This window comes from Mycteria americana, chromosome 2 (genome assembly GCF_035582795.1).
Source record: "Mycteria americana isolate JAX WOST 10 ecotype Jacksonville Zoo and Gardens chromosome 2, USCA_MyAme_1.0, whole genome shotgun sequence".
Classification (NCBI taxonomy): domain Eukaryota; kingdom Metazoa; phylum Chordata; class Aves; order Ciconiiformes; family Ciconiidae; genus Mycteria; species Mycteria americana.
This window is the reverse complement of record NC_134366.1, coordinates 16,467,913-16,485,052: the sequence shown is the minus strand read 5'-3', so window position 1 is coordinate 16,485,052 and position 17,140 is coordinate 16,467,913. Positions and strand designations below refer to the sequence as shown.

The window sequence follows — 17,140 nt, the reverse complement described above, 5'->3', positions numbered from 1 at the left end:
ACTACAAAGAACTCAAGACATGGTAGGTGGGAGTCATGTTAAAATATCTAAAAGGTAGGTGTCTAGTTTGATCTAGACATCTGGGCTTTCCCTGTAGTCTACTGAGAGGGACAAGTACCTCCTGGGGACATCTCATGTGTCTGAGATAAGTAGGCTGAGTTGCCCTCTGGAGGTGACCCTCTCTGTAGTGACAACTCAAAGAGCAAGGGTGGCTGAAATCAAGTGAGAGGAATCACTCCTCTGTCTAAGCCTGCATCATAGAAAATGTTTCCTCTTATAATCCAAAAGGGTTTCCACACACACTGACTTCTCCTGTTCTGTTGTCCTCTGTTTAAGAGCTGAAGGCATCCCAGCATAGCAGATATTTTTAATTCTGGCTCCAGTGTGATGATGCCTCTACAGCCCAGGGAGGATGAATGTGGAGGAGGTGGACATGGGGACCCAAGTTGGCTGTACTAGCTAATGAAGGGGTAGGAGCAGCACCTACACAAGGAGAAGCCAAACTAGCTGGAGGTACAATCTGAGAGAGATGGAGGAGGACGCTTCCCATCCACAGAGGCTGGGATATGTCCCATTCCTCTTCCTGGCTATGTACGTACAAGAAAGCTATTAAAGAGGCAAGGGGCAGAGGAGAGGTGGGGAGTAACAGGCATAATTTCACTTTACTCATTTTTCTTTTATTCCTTCTTTGACTAAACAAGTACATCAAATCTGGGTGAATCTGCTCAAAACTCAGTGAGTTGCAGAAAGGAGACAGAGTTTGATTTAAAGTGTGTGATTTATCATCAAGTAAAGCAAGCAAATCTGCAAGGACATGGTGTAACACAGCCCGTTATTTTCCTGCATCTCCCTCACTTCTTTTCATTTTCTGTCCAAAGGGTAAGCATGAAAATGAGGCAACTGGGAAAAAATACGAGACAGAGAACAAAGCTTAGATAGCTTATGAAATGGTTTTACAAGAGCACATATATTAAATGGGTTCTTTTTATTCAAGAAATCGATCATCAAAGCTTATTCCATGTAATAAAAGAAGGCTTTGGATAGTGTATTCATTGTTCATGTTTCATTGTTTTAATGCAAGTGTTCAATTGCTCTGCATTCCTGCATTTCCTTGGTCAGCACAGTTTTTCACAATAATTATCCCAACTTCCTGGCAATACTGCGGAATAAAACTGTAAGGAGAATTCTGCTTCTTGCACTGCTTTTCAAAGGGCAGCTGTTCTTTGAAAAAAAAAAAAAGAAAAAAGCAAAACAGAACCAACCCTTCCCCATCATCTTATTTATTTAAGGTTTCTTTAAAGTTTCACACAACACCTGGTGTGCAAGAAGACATAACAGAGAATATTTTCCAAGAAGCTCTGCAGCATAGATACTGACCTTCTGATACACTGCTCTGTGACACACTGTAGTTTGCTGAGAATCCCTCTTTTGCTATTGCACTGTCGGTGTAAAATACCATTGAAAGAATCCCTGTTGAGGACCGGACACGTCCTGGGTTGTTCTGCCCACAATAACGGCCTATGTGCGGGCCAACTGCAAAGAGACAGGATATAATAGTAAACTACCAGTGCTACTACAACAATAGATGCCACTACAATAGCCTCCTAAAGAGAGTCCCTCAGCAGGAAATAGTGAACCTCTACCACAGTTCAAAATCACAATCTCATCAATAACTTAGAGGTGAGCAATAAATTGCTTACCCTACCCTAGTAATCTTACTTCTAAAATGTTCCAAATAGCACTCCATAAAAGTAGAGAACCAGGATTTCTAAAAGTGTCCTTTAAAGTGTGCAGAGAGGGCAATGATGCACAAAACTACATGTACAAAACACCAAAAGTATTTTCCAAAGTATGATTGAAGCACCTATTTATGACAAGGACATCTGAATGGCCTGATTTGCCCACCCAGCCTACAAGATGCTCTGAGAAGAGGAGTTCAAACAGCACCTTCCACGTTTTATGCTCAATACTGCAGATAATCTGTTAATTTTATAGCGAACTTAAAAAAACAGTTTTGCACTCATATTGAGGCTATGACCAATGACTCTTTATCCCTGCCTATTTAGGCTTTCAGCACACACTCATGGATCTTTTGCCCATATGCTCGATATTAAACAATACTGTAAAAGAATTCAAGATGAAAATCTTAATCCTTTCAAAAGAGCAAGGATTTCTTAAGTATATCTCCACGTCACCGAACACACACACATACACACACATGATCTCTCTCAGTGTTAATAATGTATAAACCAGTTCCTGATATTTTTCTGGATTTCCTGTGCAGTGAGATAATCTTTTTCCTTAATTAAGCTACTCAATTCACAACCAACATATGTGGCCTTCTAGCACTTGAGCATTCCCTACAGATAGGTCCCTAGGCTGTTGAATAGTGGTACATCTGTGCTTACAAACAATAATAAGAGATAATGCTAAAACCCATCCATGGAGTCAATCATGAAAATAATCATAAGACGTCATTCTAATGCTTACACCACTGGCTTTCCAGGCTTAAATTAACACCTTGTCATTTCTCTAGGAAATCCATTTCACTTTCAGTTTAACATATAAAATGTTTATATATCCTAATTATTCACAGTTCAAAGAAAATCCTCAGCTAACATAATTTTGTAGTCATTTATTGGCATTTTCCAACAAGTAAAACAGTTCCAGCTTGGAATAACTTTATTATGTAAGCTACACATTTCTGTAAGGCCCTAGAGCTGCCAGAAAGACGGGGCTCAGGTGTTATAGCTCTTGCTGCCAGCATGTGCTTTTCTATCCATATTCTGGCCATAGTTAGTCTTCAGTTGGCAATCCCATGGCATTCAAAAATACCTGCCAGTTCAGCCCTTTTCCACCAGGGGTGTTCAATGCAGTATTGATAGAATGAAACACCCTATAGAGGGGATGAGTTGAATTCTTCCTCATCCTAGAAATCATTAAAGCTTTACAGTTTTATTATTTGGAATGAGAAAGTTGTTTTAGACTGTTACCATTAGTGACTATGTAAAAACACAAAATAATGCCCCTACTCCAATTGCTGTAGGTTTTTTTTTTCTTTGCATTTTCTATGTGCAAGCAGCTCTGATCCTGCTCTTTCCCATGATGGCCTTTCAACATGATAGCTGTTGATGTTGCTCTGAACTGCAAGAAAATAAGGAGGATAAGGCCACCATGTTATGGCACTCTGAGCCTCCCTCCTCCCATTTCCTGTAGGGAAGCCTCTTTGAAATGACAAACAGAAGAGAACTTTGTTTAAAGCAGACAGGCTTTAAGATTCCCCATGACTCACTGGGTTATAATTTTTAAGACATATTTAGTTACTCTGCGTTTCAGTCTTCTACAGATTGGCCCTGCTATCACAGTACTATTCCTTTTGCTAGCTGTGTAGATGCAAGAGCTAAAAACTTGCAGAATATGACACAAAGAGGTATTGAAATTTTTTGCACAACATGTAAACCTTAGCCTACTGAGCTGTTACAGTATTGATCTGAGCAGGGCTGAATGAAATAGAGATTCTTATTCTTCTTACATAAATAGCTAACACAAAGTTCTCCTTTTTTCCTTTCAAGTCTTGAAAACTTTTGAATGACAATAAATTATCATATGTTTCAGGTGTCACCACATCAAATAAATGCTGTGTGGGGGACACCATCTGAGCAGTCCTTCGGGGGGATGATACTGCTGTCTGCTTAGGTAGACTACGCCACTGCTTTTTTTAACCATCTTCCTGACCCTTCCTTACGAACCGAGATGGGCTTTCATAATAGACCATATACAGTTCCAACTGGGAATTTTAGGGTGGCAGGTGCTGAAAATCTTTAGGCCCAGAAAGCTCTTTGCAGCCTCTTCCTGTAGACCATCATGTCACTTTGTCGGCACCCCCTAGGAAGGCCTACTCCAAATATGAGTCACTTGGAAACATCCTCACTCAAGGACACTGCTACATTACCTGCAGAACAGAGGCATTTCTGTGAGCCAGCTAGTTCATTTGACTGCCCATGCTGTAGCTATTTCTGGGACCTTGGCTCCTCTTTTGACAGACATAGTATGATATAGTGGAAAACTGAGTGACTTTCAGGTTAAAAGATGGAGGGGCAACTAAGAAACCTGTTTTGCAAGCTTCTCCCAACATGCAGAGTCTAATTCTAGAACTTGAATAAATCCTTGATTATTCTTAATACGTGTGTTTGAAGGTTTACAGGATCTGAGTGTGGAACGTATAGAATATGGCTGGTTGTTTAAGACTAAACAGAAACCTTATCCTTACTAACTCTTCTCTTCTTTTCTACTGTTTGCCCTTCTGGACAAAGAGTAACAGTATCAGGAAATTTCGAGATTTACTGAAATACACATTTGTCCATCCAGTGGAAATCTGCTTTTCAAATTCAGTTAAAAAAAAACCCCAACAGAACACAAGCAAGGAAAAGTGGTATATCAGACTTCTAAAATATTAAAAGAAACATTATGTTAACTAGATATTTTACTGAATTTTAAGGCTGGTCTTTAGAAGTATGCTGGTGTGCTGTGAACAGTATTTTCACAGCAGTATGATTGTTATTGACAAAACATTTGCACATAATTTAGGATGCTAAAGAGAAAATAACTGAAAAATTAATCCCAGCCTCACAGTCCAGTAGTCACCTACACTGAGCTTGTGTATACTCTTATGTCTTAACAGCTTCTCACAAGAGTGTAGAAAGAAACTGCAACAGAGGAGAAACACACCTAGATTAACAGCAACCTTCGTTTGCACTGATGTTAATGACTGAAGTAAAGCATTCTGTTTTGCTCTGTAGTTAAGTGGAAGCTCTTGTGGTATTGACCGAAGCAGCAATGCTCAGCCTGTCATTCTCAAACCATACGTAAACTTCTTTAAATTACTTTTGAGCCCCTAGTAGACAGTCTATAGAGCTTCAAAGAGAGCTGCATGATGAATATGTGCAATTCATCACTTAAGCTAGTCCTGGTTTTGAGTGGGCTATTTTTCTTCAAAGTCATCAATGGACTGTTCTCAGTCGAGACTGGCTGAGGTATATTTGTGCCTTGGGCAAAGACATTTTTGGTGTCTCGTTTATTAATGCAAAATCACATATTTCTATTCTGTGATCTACTCACTCTCCTGCTCCAACTCCACCTGTTATGTCCTTCAGACCATGGTCCCTTTTCTGCACAGTATTTGCAACACGCACCTGTAGTTCTCAAATATTCTCCAGGGTTTGTTTCACTTATTGCTTTGTTTTAAAGGAGAGACCAAAGGGTACCCTTGGCATGCAGTTATGCAGGAACAAAATGCCAGGTTTGAGGCATTACTGAATGCCTACCATTCCCCTCCTGAACCAGCAAAACACTTACACCAGTGTTTAACTTCAGACCCGTAAGTGTCCTCGGTGAATTCCTTTTGAAGTCAATCTAACTGCTCACATGCTTCAAAGATAAGCACGTTTTGCAGAATCAAGACGCAAGTACTCAGCACTTGCCAGATTCAATCCACTAAAAGGACAACCAGGTAGGCTGAGGTCTCCATGATTGTGACAGAGCATTTCAGGATTAACGTCTTTGTGAATGACTGTTATAGTTGCTGGCAAATTGTCTAACAGAAAATTGTTTTCCATCAGAAAAATGGCAATTACGTAGAAGCAAAATGTAAATGGAAGCATATTGATTTTGACATATCCTTTTAAAGCTCATTGTGAAAATTTGTTTAAGAGAACATTTCTCTTTTTTTGGTTTTTTTTGGGAGGAAGGAAAAAAAAAATCACAACTGTAGAAAACAGCAAATTCATTTCCTGCCGATCTCCAGTGACTGTAGCTGATCAAACTCTACAGTGAAAACATCTTCCACTTATGGTGGGTTTCATCTGTTCTAACCCAGGTACCTAAAGTTTATGTCTGAGTTAGTGATCCATAGCTCTCAGTACAGTCAATGAGATAAGCACCTCCAGAGCTCCATTAACTGCCCTAAAGTAGATGTTGGAGACAAATCAGAGTGGGGTGCTGTTCTCTGCTGAGAATGGGGGCACTGACAGTGCCTGGCTCAAACACTGATGCTTGGTTTCCAGAACTGGGTGAGAGCAGCATGTTCAGGAGGCTGTCCATGTAATTCTGCCCTGGTTGCAGCCACAACTATTTTTCATCCAACTGTTCTCTGTGTCCTATTAAAAACTGCCATCAGCTGTGTTGCTGTGGTTTGAATTGAAGGATATGATTTTTTCCAAACATTTAAAAAACCCTTCTACTTCACGTTTATATCAGTGTAGTGCAACGGGGGCTTTAACCTCTAACACAACTGGGCATGTGAGCAGCAATGCAGTACAACAAAGCAAAATAGCTTCCTTTTTTATGGCTATGTCTATATCACCGAACAGAGCAGGCCAGGAACCACCCTCCGGACATGCAGCCGGCGGCCAGGGCCTGTTCCTGGGACCAGACTAACAGTGTGACACAGCTTGCTCCCGCAGGCCTCTTCCCTCTGAAGCAGGATGGCCATGCCCCATGTGCCTGTTGGGAATGACCCCCAGCTTTTGCTGTCCGCCAAACCGTGCTTAGGAATTGCCTGGAAAAGTGCAAACTGACTGGGCTAAAATTGTGCAAGGGAGTACGCCAGCAGCTGAGTACACACAACCAAGCCTTGGCCCCGTTTTAGTTAACAGTGTAGCTGTAGCTTCAGAGTATTTTTTCACGGACTAAAGGGAAATGGACAAATGGCTGAAAGACTCACCGTGGGTGAACCTCCCTTCATCAAAGGCAACCATACTGTCTAATATTCTTCAGAAATTTACTACTCCCATGTGGTTGCAAATTAGATTTATTTTGCCTTCCTTTCTCCTTTTTTTTTTTTTTTTTTGGCAAGATTATCTGGATACTCTCTTTTTGATATCTAGAAACTTTTAATTTCTGCCTTCAGTTTATGGCCAGGTCATACCAGTGGCTTCCTGTGTCAGCTTTGCTCTTCGGCTGAAATAGTTCTTCTCCCTCCCAGGGATTCATTCTGTGATGCATTTATAGAGAAGCAATCACGTCCTCTCTGCCTTTGTTATGTTAAGCTAAAGAAGAGAGACTGACTGCTGGCTAAGGTTCGTCTGACACTGAAATGATGTAGCAAACATTTCCCTACAACCGCTGCAACCTCCAATAGTTTGTATCTAAGGAAATATTTCTTTCTAGTCTACAAATTCAGTTGAATATTTACAAACATGTAAACACCCTTATTGGATGTCAGGATCATTTTGGGTTTAGACAGTTTGTGAGGGAATTGGAAGGCTGATAATGCCTGTTGTTAATTGCTCTTCAGTATGGCTCAGTCACTTTCTTGAACCAGGAAATTACCGCTTTGAAACCCTCTGACACTAAAAATAATGCATTTCTTTTTGGTAATATTACACATAAATTGATTGATTGGATCATCTTTTCACATGTCAGTTTAAATGCAAGTTCTACAGGAATTCAGCTTGGAAAGATTTGGCCTATATACAAATAAACCTATTATTAAATGTTCCAGACATCATTATTGTAGTGTTACAATACTGTTTTCCTAACTGAGGCATTAAATACTAAATAGTCTTTCAGCTACTGTTATGGCTCTTTCTTCACTATTTATTGGAGTGGATTGAAAAGAGCCATGATAAACCCATTAAGCATAAAACAAAAAGGAAAAACAAATATAGGTTAAAAAGCACATACCTACTTACTGCAGCATCAATAAAAGCTTTAATTAAAATTATATTGGGGATTTATCTAGGAAAACAGGCAAGTTTAAATGCATTATTAAAATATGTTCCTTAAGTTATATGTTTTCATTTAAATGAAATATTAATGTAGGATTAGCAGTTTGTAGAAACTGCCACTGCTGTTCATAAAAGCAAAGAAAATATCTATTAATATGGGCTATCACACCAGTGGAAAACTGAAATAGCTGTAATTAGTGCCCACCACAAACAACATAAATCCTCAGTCGTTGAATTTTTCTACCAGTTACAAAATTAAGAAGAAAAAAAGACAGCTTCAAGATGCTTCTCTTTATCAGCTTATGCCATACACAGAAACAGTGAAAAGGGCATCACAACCAGTTTTACAGAGCTGTTTGCACAATTCATACAGGCATTTGGGCTCCCTAAAGGTTAGGCATTCAGCTTGAACAGTCCCTCTTAGGCTGGAGCTGCAGCCGATCACGCTGGGGTCCTTGGAGAACTGGTACATGGCTGCCCTACCTAGAGGGGACTTGGATCTTGCGACCCGTTGCCATATATGAAAAAAATAGAGAAATCATGCAGCTATTTTGTTCATCAGTCTCAGTGTAAAACAGGGCTATGAGACTGGGTGGAGGGTGAAACGAGGGCTCGCTGGCTCTATTGGCTTAGCTAATATCTAGCTATGCACTTAGTGAATTTGCAGAAGGTCAAGCGTGGCCAACAACTAAGTGGAAAATTACTGAGATGGCAGAGAAGTAAGTTCCAGAAGGGTACCCAACACACCCACTCTGACATGTGCCCAGCTAATCAGAGATTATAAATTAACAAATTAAGATAAAACCTTTGGATTTGCTTATGCTGCTGGAGGAGAGCGCACTGTAAGGGAGGAACCCTGCAGCGCCCGATCACCGAAGCCACCTGAATGAATAACTCGATGCCCGTTTACTGACCTGGGTAATCATTTAGTCACTCTGATTTCAGTTGTATGGACACCAGGTTTTCTCTGGCAAAGAAATTCTCTGCTTTGACAGCTGGTCTGTAACCCAGTTCCTCCTCAAGCTGGAGGGTTAGTACCTGAAGTCCAATTTGTGCAAGTTGTTGGAAATTTCTGGACAATACTCATGTGTTAGCTGTGAAAGTCTGGGGACCCATTATAAGGCTTCATATTTAATTTATTTTAGCATAGGAGGTCCATCACATATTCCTTCTAAAAATAGAGGTTTCTCCCAAGCCAACTGTTCAAAATTAAACATATTTCATAAAAAAAATCATTCACACTGTGATATGCTTTAATGAATGAATTTACAGAGCATTTTCCCCATTTCTCTCTAATTCAACTTGTTTCACATAAATCAAGCAAGGACCTCTCTACTATGACATTTAAAAAAATGAGAATATGCCTTCTGCAGCCCACTTCAGAGTAATGGTTATGCATATCACAGTCCATTTTTCTCTTACCATCAGGGAATCCATCCCAGATTTCCAATCGGTCATAGCGACAGAACACTCCCCCTGGAGTATTTGAATCAGGTTCTAGCTCAAAGCTTTCAAATTCCAGTATAATCTCTGACATCTTTGGTGCAAAGATAATATAAGTGCATTCAAGGCTATTGGGATATTTTTCAGGGAATCCAGGGGACTTTATCACTCCACTTGACGAAGTAAAGTTTCTGGAACATTCAGGTCCTGTAAAAGAAAGAGAAAAATCACCTGGGTTAACGCTGTGCTACTAAGCAAAGTAGTTAGCTGGAAAACAAATTAGGTCGTATTGTCTCTCCAGCAGCAAAGGTGGCTTTTCAATGAAACACCTCATTTTAATCACTGTATTAATCATTCAGCCAGCTTGTTCCTATTATTGATAGTCAGGTTTTAAAGTGCAATTCGCATATACTGTCTGATCTCCAGTTTTCAATTTGTATGGAACAATATGAAAACTTGTACCAGCTCTAGAAAAAAATTATGACAAATACAAAGTCATGTGGGAACAATGAAAGTGTAAGCTGCAGAAATCTCGACAGAGCCCTAGAGAAATAATTATAGCCCCTTCAAGCTCAAATCTTTAAATCTTACGGCTGACAGGCTTTTATTGGTGAAATAGAATTTTTTACGAAAGCGGGTGAGTGAATTCAGTAGAGGGAGTAGTGGTTTCAGATTCCTGGAGCACTGACTCAGTAACTCTGCCAGATGTGACCTATGCCTCCTTGACAAACTAAATGTGAAAGGTAATTCGTACATGTACCAAGGGTGAGTGACTCATTCTGAGTGGTGTTGACACAGGTGCACTAGTAAAATGTTGCTGTTAGTGCAGGCATGATAAACTGTGTGATTACAGGCAGTGTTGCTAGAAGTCACCTAATGTCAACATCGACACACCAGCTTTCCCCGATGTCCCCATCATGGCATAACGGGATGCTCCAAACACCGCTCTTGGTGGAGCAGGAAAGTGGCAGTAAAGATGCAAGGATATAAAGGGCCAGATCACTGGATTTGCCTTTGTGAATAGAGGGGACTAAAACTGGTGTCCCTCTCCCGTTGACAGATCGCATTTCTCCTTTATTTAGGTCCCTCAGGAATCCTCTCTGTGGATCCCACATCTGCAGGTGTGCTCAGAGCCAGCCGCAGGCACTGCCCACACATCCTCCCACAGGGTCAGCATCGGTACCCCTCTCTCTCTGACTTTTGACACTCCCAATTTAATGGAAAGTGATTTACAGGATTTGGGGCATCGGTGGATAGCAGCTGGCCTGGGGAGCTTGGGGAGGATGACTCAGCTGAAGGTGTTCAGACATGCAGTACAGGCAGGACACAGGCGACAGAGTTTGGTTGCAACAGGTTGTGCTGGGGGATGAGTGTGTGCAAGGTTCCGGTTTGGATGAGGATGCTCAGCATCCTTAGAGACAGTAGTCAGGAGCCTTAGAGGATTTCCAATGCTTAACACAGATCATTGAAGGAAAACAGTCTGGCTTGTTGCATGTATGAATACTCCTATTTCACCATAGAAAATGTTTTCTTTGCGAATGTGCCAAACATATTACCCCCCACAGATTTGGCCACCTCCCAGCTAAATTCAGCATGCAAGAGAGAGGTCTGAATGAATTTAGTCAGTTCAGGTATTTTTGTCCTTCAGCAGACACTGATAGGAAATGCTTGAGCTATCACATCAATATTCAGAACACTTCATGGCATATTTTGGAAGATGTAGATATTAATGCTCACGCAACCTGACCCATTCCAATTTGGGAAATTACATTTTGCCTATAATTAAATCGCCCCCTTACACATTAGTCGGATATTTCTCTTCTCTCCCTGTCATTCCCTTGTCTCCTTGTCATGTATAGGAGGATTATATGCTGGTTGTTGCTCCTCACTCCCACCAGTAGCTGCTGTTCCAGGATAAAATAGCTTTGCTATGCCATTCATAGCATAAAGTGCTCTGTACTCCTCTTGGAATCCAATAAAAGATGCAATATAAAATGTAAGCCAGAATCATTATTGCTTTATTAAATACAGCCAGATCCTGGCTCTGTGAGTGCACAATCGTCAGGCTCCTTACACTCACACATGGTATCTCAATACCAGCTTGCTTTATTTTAAACACGTTCAAGTCAATCTGGTGCAAGAAACAAAAACTGTTTTCAGAAGAGCTGCCTCACTAAAATGCCCTCCACAGATTTTGACCCTTTATTGACACTGCGAAGGAACTCCAGGAATGAAATGATCACTGAGGCTACGAGGAACTCATAGGGCGATGTTCATGGAAAACTGGCAGAAAAGGTTCTAGCAGAGACCGGACAGAATAGATGCTTCTGAGGTGGAGAAACTACATGTGTGCATGTGGATGTAATAAAGGAAGAGAGACGAGCTGAAGGAAAGAGACAGGAGGCAAAAGAGAGAGCAAAGAAAGAGAAAGAGATGATACTGGAGATAATTTCACTCGCTTTCTGTAGGTGTTACGGAGCCAGAAAGTAATTTGCCTTCCTGGCTGACACTGTCTTTTCTTTCAGTTTACACCATAAATTTAGGCGACCGAAGTTAGGAATGTTGAATGTGAACTGTGTAGATCCTCTTCTAGCGAATAGACTACTCATTCATCCTCAGATAGGCTGGCTGACGGAGCCAAAATGATGAACATTGCAGATGGGGTAAGCACTGGGCAATATGGGTTTCATGTTTTAGTCTGGAATTCAACTTCTTCAGTGTCTTTCTGGCTAAGGAGCTGGATGAGAATTAAAAGCAGCTCCTACTCTCAAAGCCCATACTACATTTATCACAGTTATTACGTGTGCTGGTCTCTCCTTACAACTTCCATGGTGTGTGGCATTTTAAGCATCCGGTTTAGAATTCAGCTTAGGACACAGGTAGCATAAAGTAGTTTTTCTTTTCAAAAACTAAGGATGCTCTCAAAGGAATAATGGGCAAAAATACACTGTGTGCTGGAATGCAGATCAGGCTTCAGCTCAGCATCACAGGACCTTGGGCTTGGGATCATTTTAATACTTCTCATACCTGGGAAATGATGAGCTAAGCTGTGAATATGCTAAAATGAAGCATATTAGTCTGGTGTGAGCAACTGAGCTTCACCGGCATAACAGGGTAAACTGGTCAGCTTTATTTGGTACAGAAATTAAAATGTAAATTTGGAATAGCATATATGCATTAATTCAAAAGTTAAAAAAGGCTGTGTTCCCACAGCAACTATAACTTGTATCCTTTGTGTACACACAGCATTTCTAACACTGTACCTGGTGATAACTTTCCTGCCTTAATATACAGTTTATGTGGAAAGAACTAGAGTTAAAGTTGCTCTGGGAGCCATAATTTTGAGTTTCCTGACTTCTGTGTGTGTAAAATCACATTCATAATGCCATCTTACCACGGTTAATGTGCATCACTGAGAGATGTAAATGACCACACAAGGAAATAAAAACAACATTCCTGTCAGAGCTCTGAGTTGCCACTACACTATTAGGAAATAAATAAAAGCTTTTTTCTTGAAAACGCTCCGTTGCTAAAATAGATTGTTTCACAGGTCATTCTTTCACTTGTTCTTGTGTTTCAGCCTTGTTCTTTACGAAAGATGGTACTGTATATATAAGCAATGAGAAACTTCAGAAACTTCAGGACACAGTTTCAAGAGTTTAGCCTCCTAAAGGCACCAAAACAAATAGAGATATTTTTTCAGGAAAGCTTGGTGTCATTTGGATGCTGAGTTCTTTCAAAAAATGTGACCCTGAAGGTCACCAAAATAATTTCTGGGAGCCAAAAGTGGATTTACAGGCAGGGAAGATGGTGAACAAGAGGTCTGTGGCCCCAATTAGCACTGTGCAGAGCAGCAATAGCATGCAATAGAAAAGAGACTTCACTACTGTGCTTCTCCTCATTAACAGTACAGCTGCCACCAAGCGCGTGTGCTAACGCAGCTGAAAATCTGGCTCTGGTTTAGGTGTGTAAAAGGGACTTGAACTGGTTCCGAAAATGGGGCACTGTCTAGGAGTGGTGTGTATTGGAAATTTGGAGTTTTGAGCTGCTTTTGTGAATATGACCCTAAACATTGATGTTGAAGTCAATATTTTTGAGGGTAAAGTTAAGCTTATTGTTTTTCTGTATATTATGAGTTTTGGTCCTCTATTCTCCAGGCATGAAATATATGAATTATTTATCTCCATCAAGCTATAGGACAGGTGTATGCCAAAAAAAAAGATCTTACTCCCCTTCTAGCTATTGACTCAGAAAGAGAGTTATCAAAGAGGGACTGTCTACAGGTCTGGCTAATCCTGGACTGTTTGTTTCTCTGGGCTTTCTCTGTGCCCCATACAGCTCTCTGTGCTCACCAGCACTGAGCTCCTGGCACAAGCATCCAGCAGGACATGCCTGTGAACAGTCTGAGCTTCTCCTCTCCTTTACCTCCCAAACATGATTTGTGAAAGCAACAGCAACATCATCTGCTGCCCATGTGTACTCTGGTCCTTTCTGAGCCCACAGCCATCTCTTGGGAATGCAGAGCAAAACACTAACCAAAATAAGTCAGGGACTCAGAAGGTCACAGTGCTGTTAAGGCAGCAACATTGTAAATCATACAGCAATTATTATCACAAAAAAAAAAAAAAAAAGGAAGGGAAAAAAAAAGAAGAAAGCTAATGGTTTTAAGAAGGTCGAAACAAACAGCTGATGAAGACTATCACATTACACCCAGAGGAGTCAATCCTCAGATACAGCTGACCCATTGGACTCATAATGATTTACACCCATTGAATACATGCCCCACCTTGGAATGACAAGGGTAATACAATTTCTCTTTCAAGCATTTTCATGTATTCCCCACATCCCAAAGAATTATGGTGAACTTTTTGATGAAAGCAAAAATCACAGGTTATGAGCTATATAACAATGAATTGTTTCTCACCTCTTTTGAAAACTTCGTAACGGATAGAAAATCCTGCTCCATGTGTCTCATAGTCGGAAACAAATTTAATAAAAAGATATGGTCCCGAAGACACTAAAGGAGGGGGAGCAATTTTTCCACAGTACTTTCCCCATAAGCGTCCTTCAGCATTATCTCCATCAATGACTTCAACATAATCATACCTGGTAGATAAATGGAAGGAAGAAACTTTTAACTTCCAGGAAAGAAGGAGACCTAATTAATTTAGAAACCATAACACAACATAGATAATCAAGAAAAATGCTAGCTTGCTTGGAAAATGCATTATGCTGAAAGATGTAAGCAAAATGAAATAATTAAAATGGACTACATTATGTCTGTAGACATCATCTGGCAACATGGAACTATTAGGAAGAATGGTGTCCATTATGCTTGCAGACAATGTCAGCTAAAGTAACCAATTAACAAAAAAAAAGGAAATCTCATGAGCACAATTCTGTATTATTAAATTGTGTTCCTTTGTCTGTGTAGTGTTGTTATCAATACATAATGCATAGCATTCTTTTCAAACTGTGAAGTTCTGTTATGAATTCAAAAATGTCTTTTTGGCTGGAGCTCTTTATGAACAATACTTTGATTTCCATATGCTGTCCTCCAAACATATGTCCACAGAATAATAAATAAATCCCTAAACATTAGATTTTGTTCAAAACTCCACCATGTTTCAGATCAGTGGTAGAAAAATCTGTTATTTTCCTTGTTAGCTGGACAAATAGTTTGGAGCAAATCACAAAATCCACACGTCAGTCACAGCACTTGTTTTTTCTCAGACAAAACTTGTTTCATTACAAATCATCTTCGCTTGGGTATTTGAATCAAGAAGCGCACATTAAAATATTCATACTTGTACAGCATGTGGTTACTGAACAGGCTGGGCTAAATCCTCCCCTGGTTACTTGCTTGATTCCTGGAGGAATCAAGAAATTCCAAGAGGACTTGATAAGAAAAGGTATATAATATGCAATAATGCCTGGTGGTAAAAGGTTGCCCGGGAGCAACAGTCACGTTAGGGTTCCTCAGCCCTGTCACCAGAGATGCCAATGTGCAGGCTTGGTCTGACAGATGTGGCTTCAGCGGGCTGAGGGAGCCCAGCAGCCTGGTGCACTGAGCCAGCCCAGAGAATACAAATGAGAACGAGAGTCACGGAGAGGCAGAAGCTGCAGGTGCGGAGACAGGTCTGGTTTTAAGTTTTATTAGCAGATGATTTCACTCAACGCCGGACAGGAAGGAGGAGCAGACACAATTTGTAGAATCAGTTTAATCTTTTCCTAAAAGGTGGTGGCATTTGGAGGCTGGGTTGAGCTCTGGGCCTCTTTCGGACTGCGGTGAAAGGCTTTTCTCTACCCCCGCGCCTTTGTGTCTCAGCCGTGCTGCCGTTTTATTTAGCAAGTTGCTGTTAGCCAGACAATCTCATTTACTTTTCATTATCCTACTACAACTGACATTAAAATGTTGCCATTAATTTGTTTAGACCTTTATTCTACTGTTACGTTCACTGAAATGTTCCGAGCATATTAATATACAAGGAAGAGCTAAAAATGACAGGACAATAAAGTGTGTCTGACATTTTTAAAGAGATCAAAGGAAAAAAATGTCTTCATGATGACCAATGTCATTTTTAACAACTCTGCTCCAAACCGTTCAGGGCACATTACTTATGTTTACATGAAGCCCCGTGAGACAACTGCAAAGATGATATCACTAGTTAAAGTGGACAGCTTAAGGCTCCTTAAATTGAAAATGACATTACCTCATCAGTTAAATTTGTGTGCCAGCTTTGGTGTATATCAAGTAGAAAATAAAGCTGACACTGATGGAACTGTAAGCATTAACATATGTGAAATATTGTGTTAACTGCATTTCCTCTTATGTATTTGATTTTTCTAGTAGCAATTGCTCAGCTAGTTAGCTTCACTGTCCCATTTCAGATTGGTGGAAATACAAAGTGGAAATGTTCATTTCTGAGATAATTTTACAGATACTTTAAGTAGCCTGCATTTTTTTTAAATTAGACTTCTGTTCTTTCTATAATTTCTTTATGATGTATGTATAACGGGATTTGAAAGTTGGGAGGAGAGTGGTAAAAAGACCTCAGAATTGTTTTTCTTTGGGTTTTTTTTTTTTCTTTAGAAATATCCTTAAGAATACCAGCTCTAGGTTCCCTGCAAAACCTATTGGAAGTACTCAGGAATGCAGGCTGCTAGTTTTTATACATTAGGGAAAAATGAATGTCGAGAATTTTTAACAAGACAACCTTTCTCCGAATAATTAACTGCTTGTTAGAGAGAAAGAGTAACCACATAAAATCACAGCATCTGAATGACAGTCTTTGCTCTTCTTTCCATGATGTCATTATTTCACCAGTTTCCCAGGCACCATTCATTGCTCAAGCCTCAACAGTAGATAATTTTTCGAATGAATATCAAGAAGAACCCTATTTCTGAATTATTAAATTATATGAAAAATTTTACCTAAAAATGCCAAGCACATTTTTACATGCTTTTTTACTTCATGTATAAATAAGAGAAAAAAAAACCCCAAAGGTTTGAATTCAGTATTTTTAGTCTGCTACACCTTAAAAATAAACAACCTTCTATAGTCTTACTAAGTCTTTCGTATACAACAACAAAAAAATTAACCTGTAAGTACCAATCCTGCTACTATATGAAGAAAATTCAGCAAAAAATATTCAAATTAAATTCTATCACTCTCCTAGGTTTCCTCCTTTATAGCGATAGCCTGCCCGCACCTTTCCATTGTCCCTTATAGTGACAGAATTGTAATTTATGGTGCTCTTTCTGGCTGCTGTGCAATTGTAAATGACACAATTTGGTTACTAAAAGGCTGTCTTCTAATGGATTTTGCAAGTTACAGGTCATGCAGCCCTGTGGAAGACTGGAAGATTTTTCAATTTTTTTCTTTTGCTTTGAAAAATTACTGACAGACAGAAAAGAAGTTTAGCTGTAAGACAATAGGTACGAAGTATGATTTGAAAAGGGGAAACTTT

At 39.9% G+C, this 17,140-nt stretch overlaps 2 protein-coding genes across 4 annotated transcripts in view; both read right to left on the bottom strand.

The window, feature by feature from the left end:
* Positions 1 to 17,140, bottom strand: part of ITGB1 (integrin subunit beta 1) — a 387,977-nt gene that overhangs the window by 164,652 nt on the left and 206,185 nt on the right. The gene's annotated exons all lie outside the window — the stretch shown is intronic.
* Positions 1 to 17,140, bottom strand: part of NRP1 (neuropilin 1) — a 114,358-nt gene that overhangs the window by 53,222 nt on the left and 43,996 nt on the right. For all 3 annotated transcript variants that reach the window (XM_075492478.1, XM_075492479.1, XM_075492480.1), the window contains exons 4-6: positions 14,095 to 14,276; positions 9,150 to 9,377; positions 1,378 to 1,533 (exon numbers count right to left, since the gene is read on the bottom strand). In XM_075492478.1, coding sequence (XP_075348593.1) covers positions 1,378 to 1,533; positions 9,150 to 9,377; positions 14,095 to 14,276 — 566 coding nt within the window. The remainder of the gene's footprint in view (positions 1 to 1,377; positions 1,534 to 9,149; positions 9,378 to 14,094; positions 14,277 to 17,140) is intronic.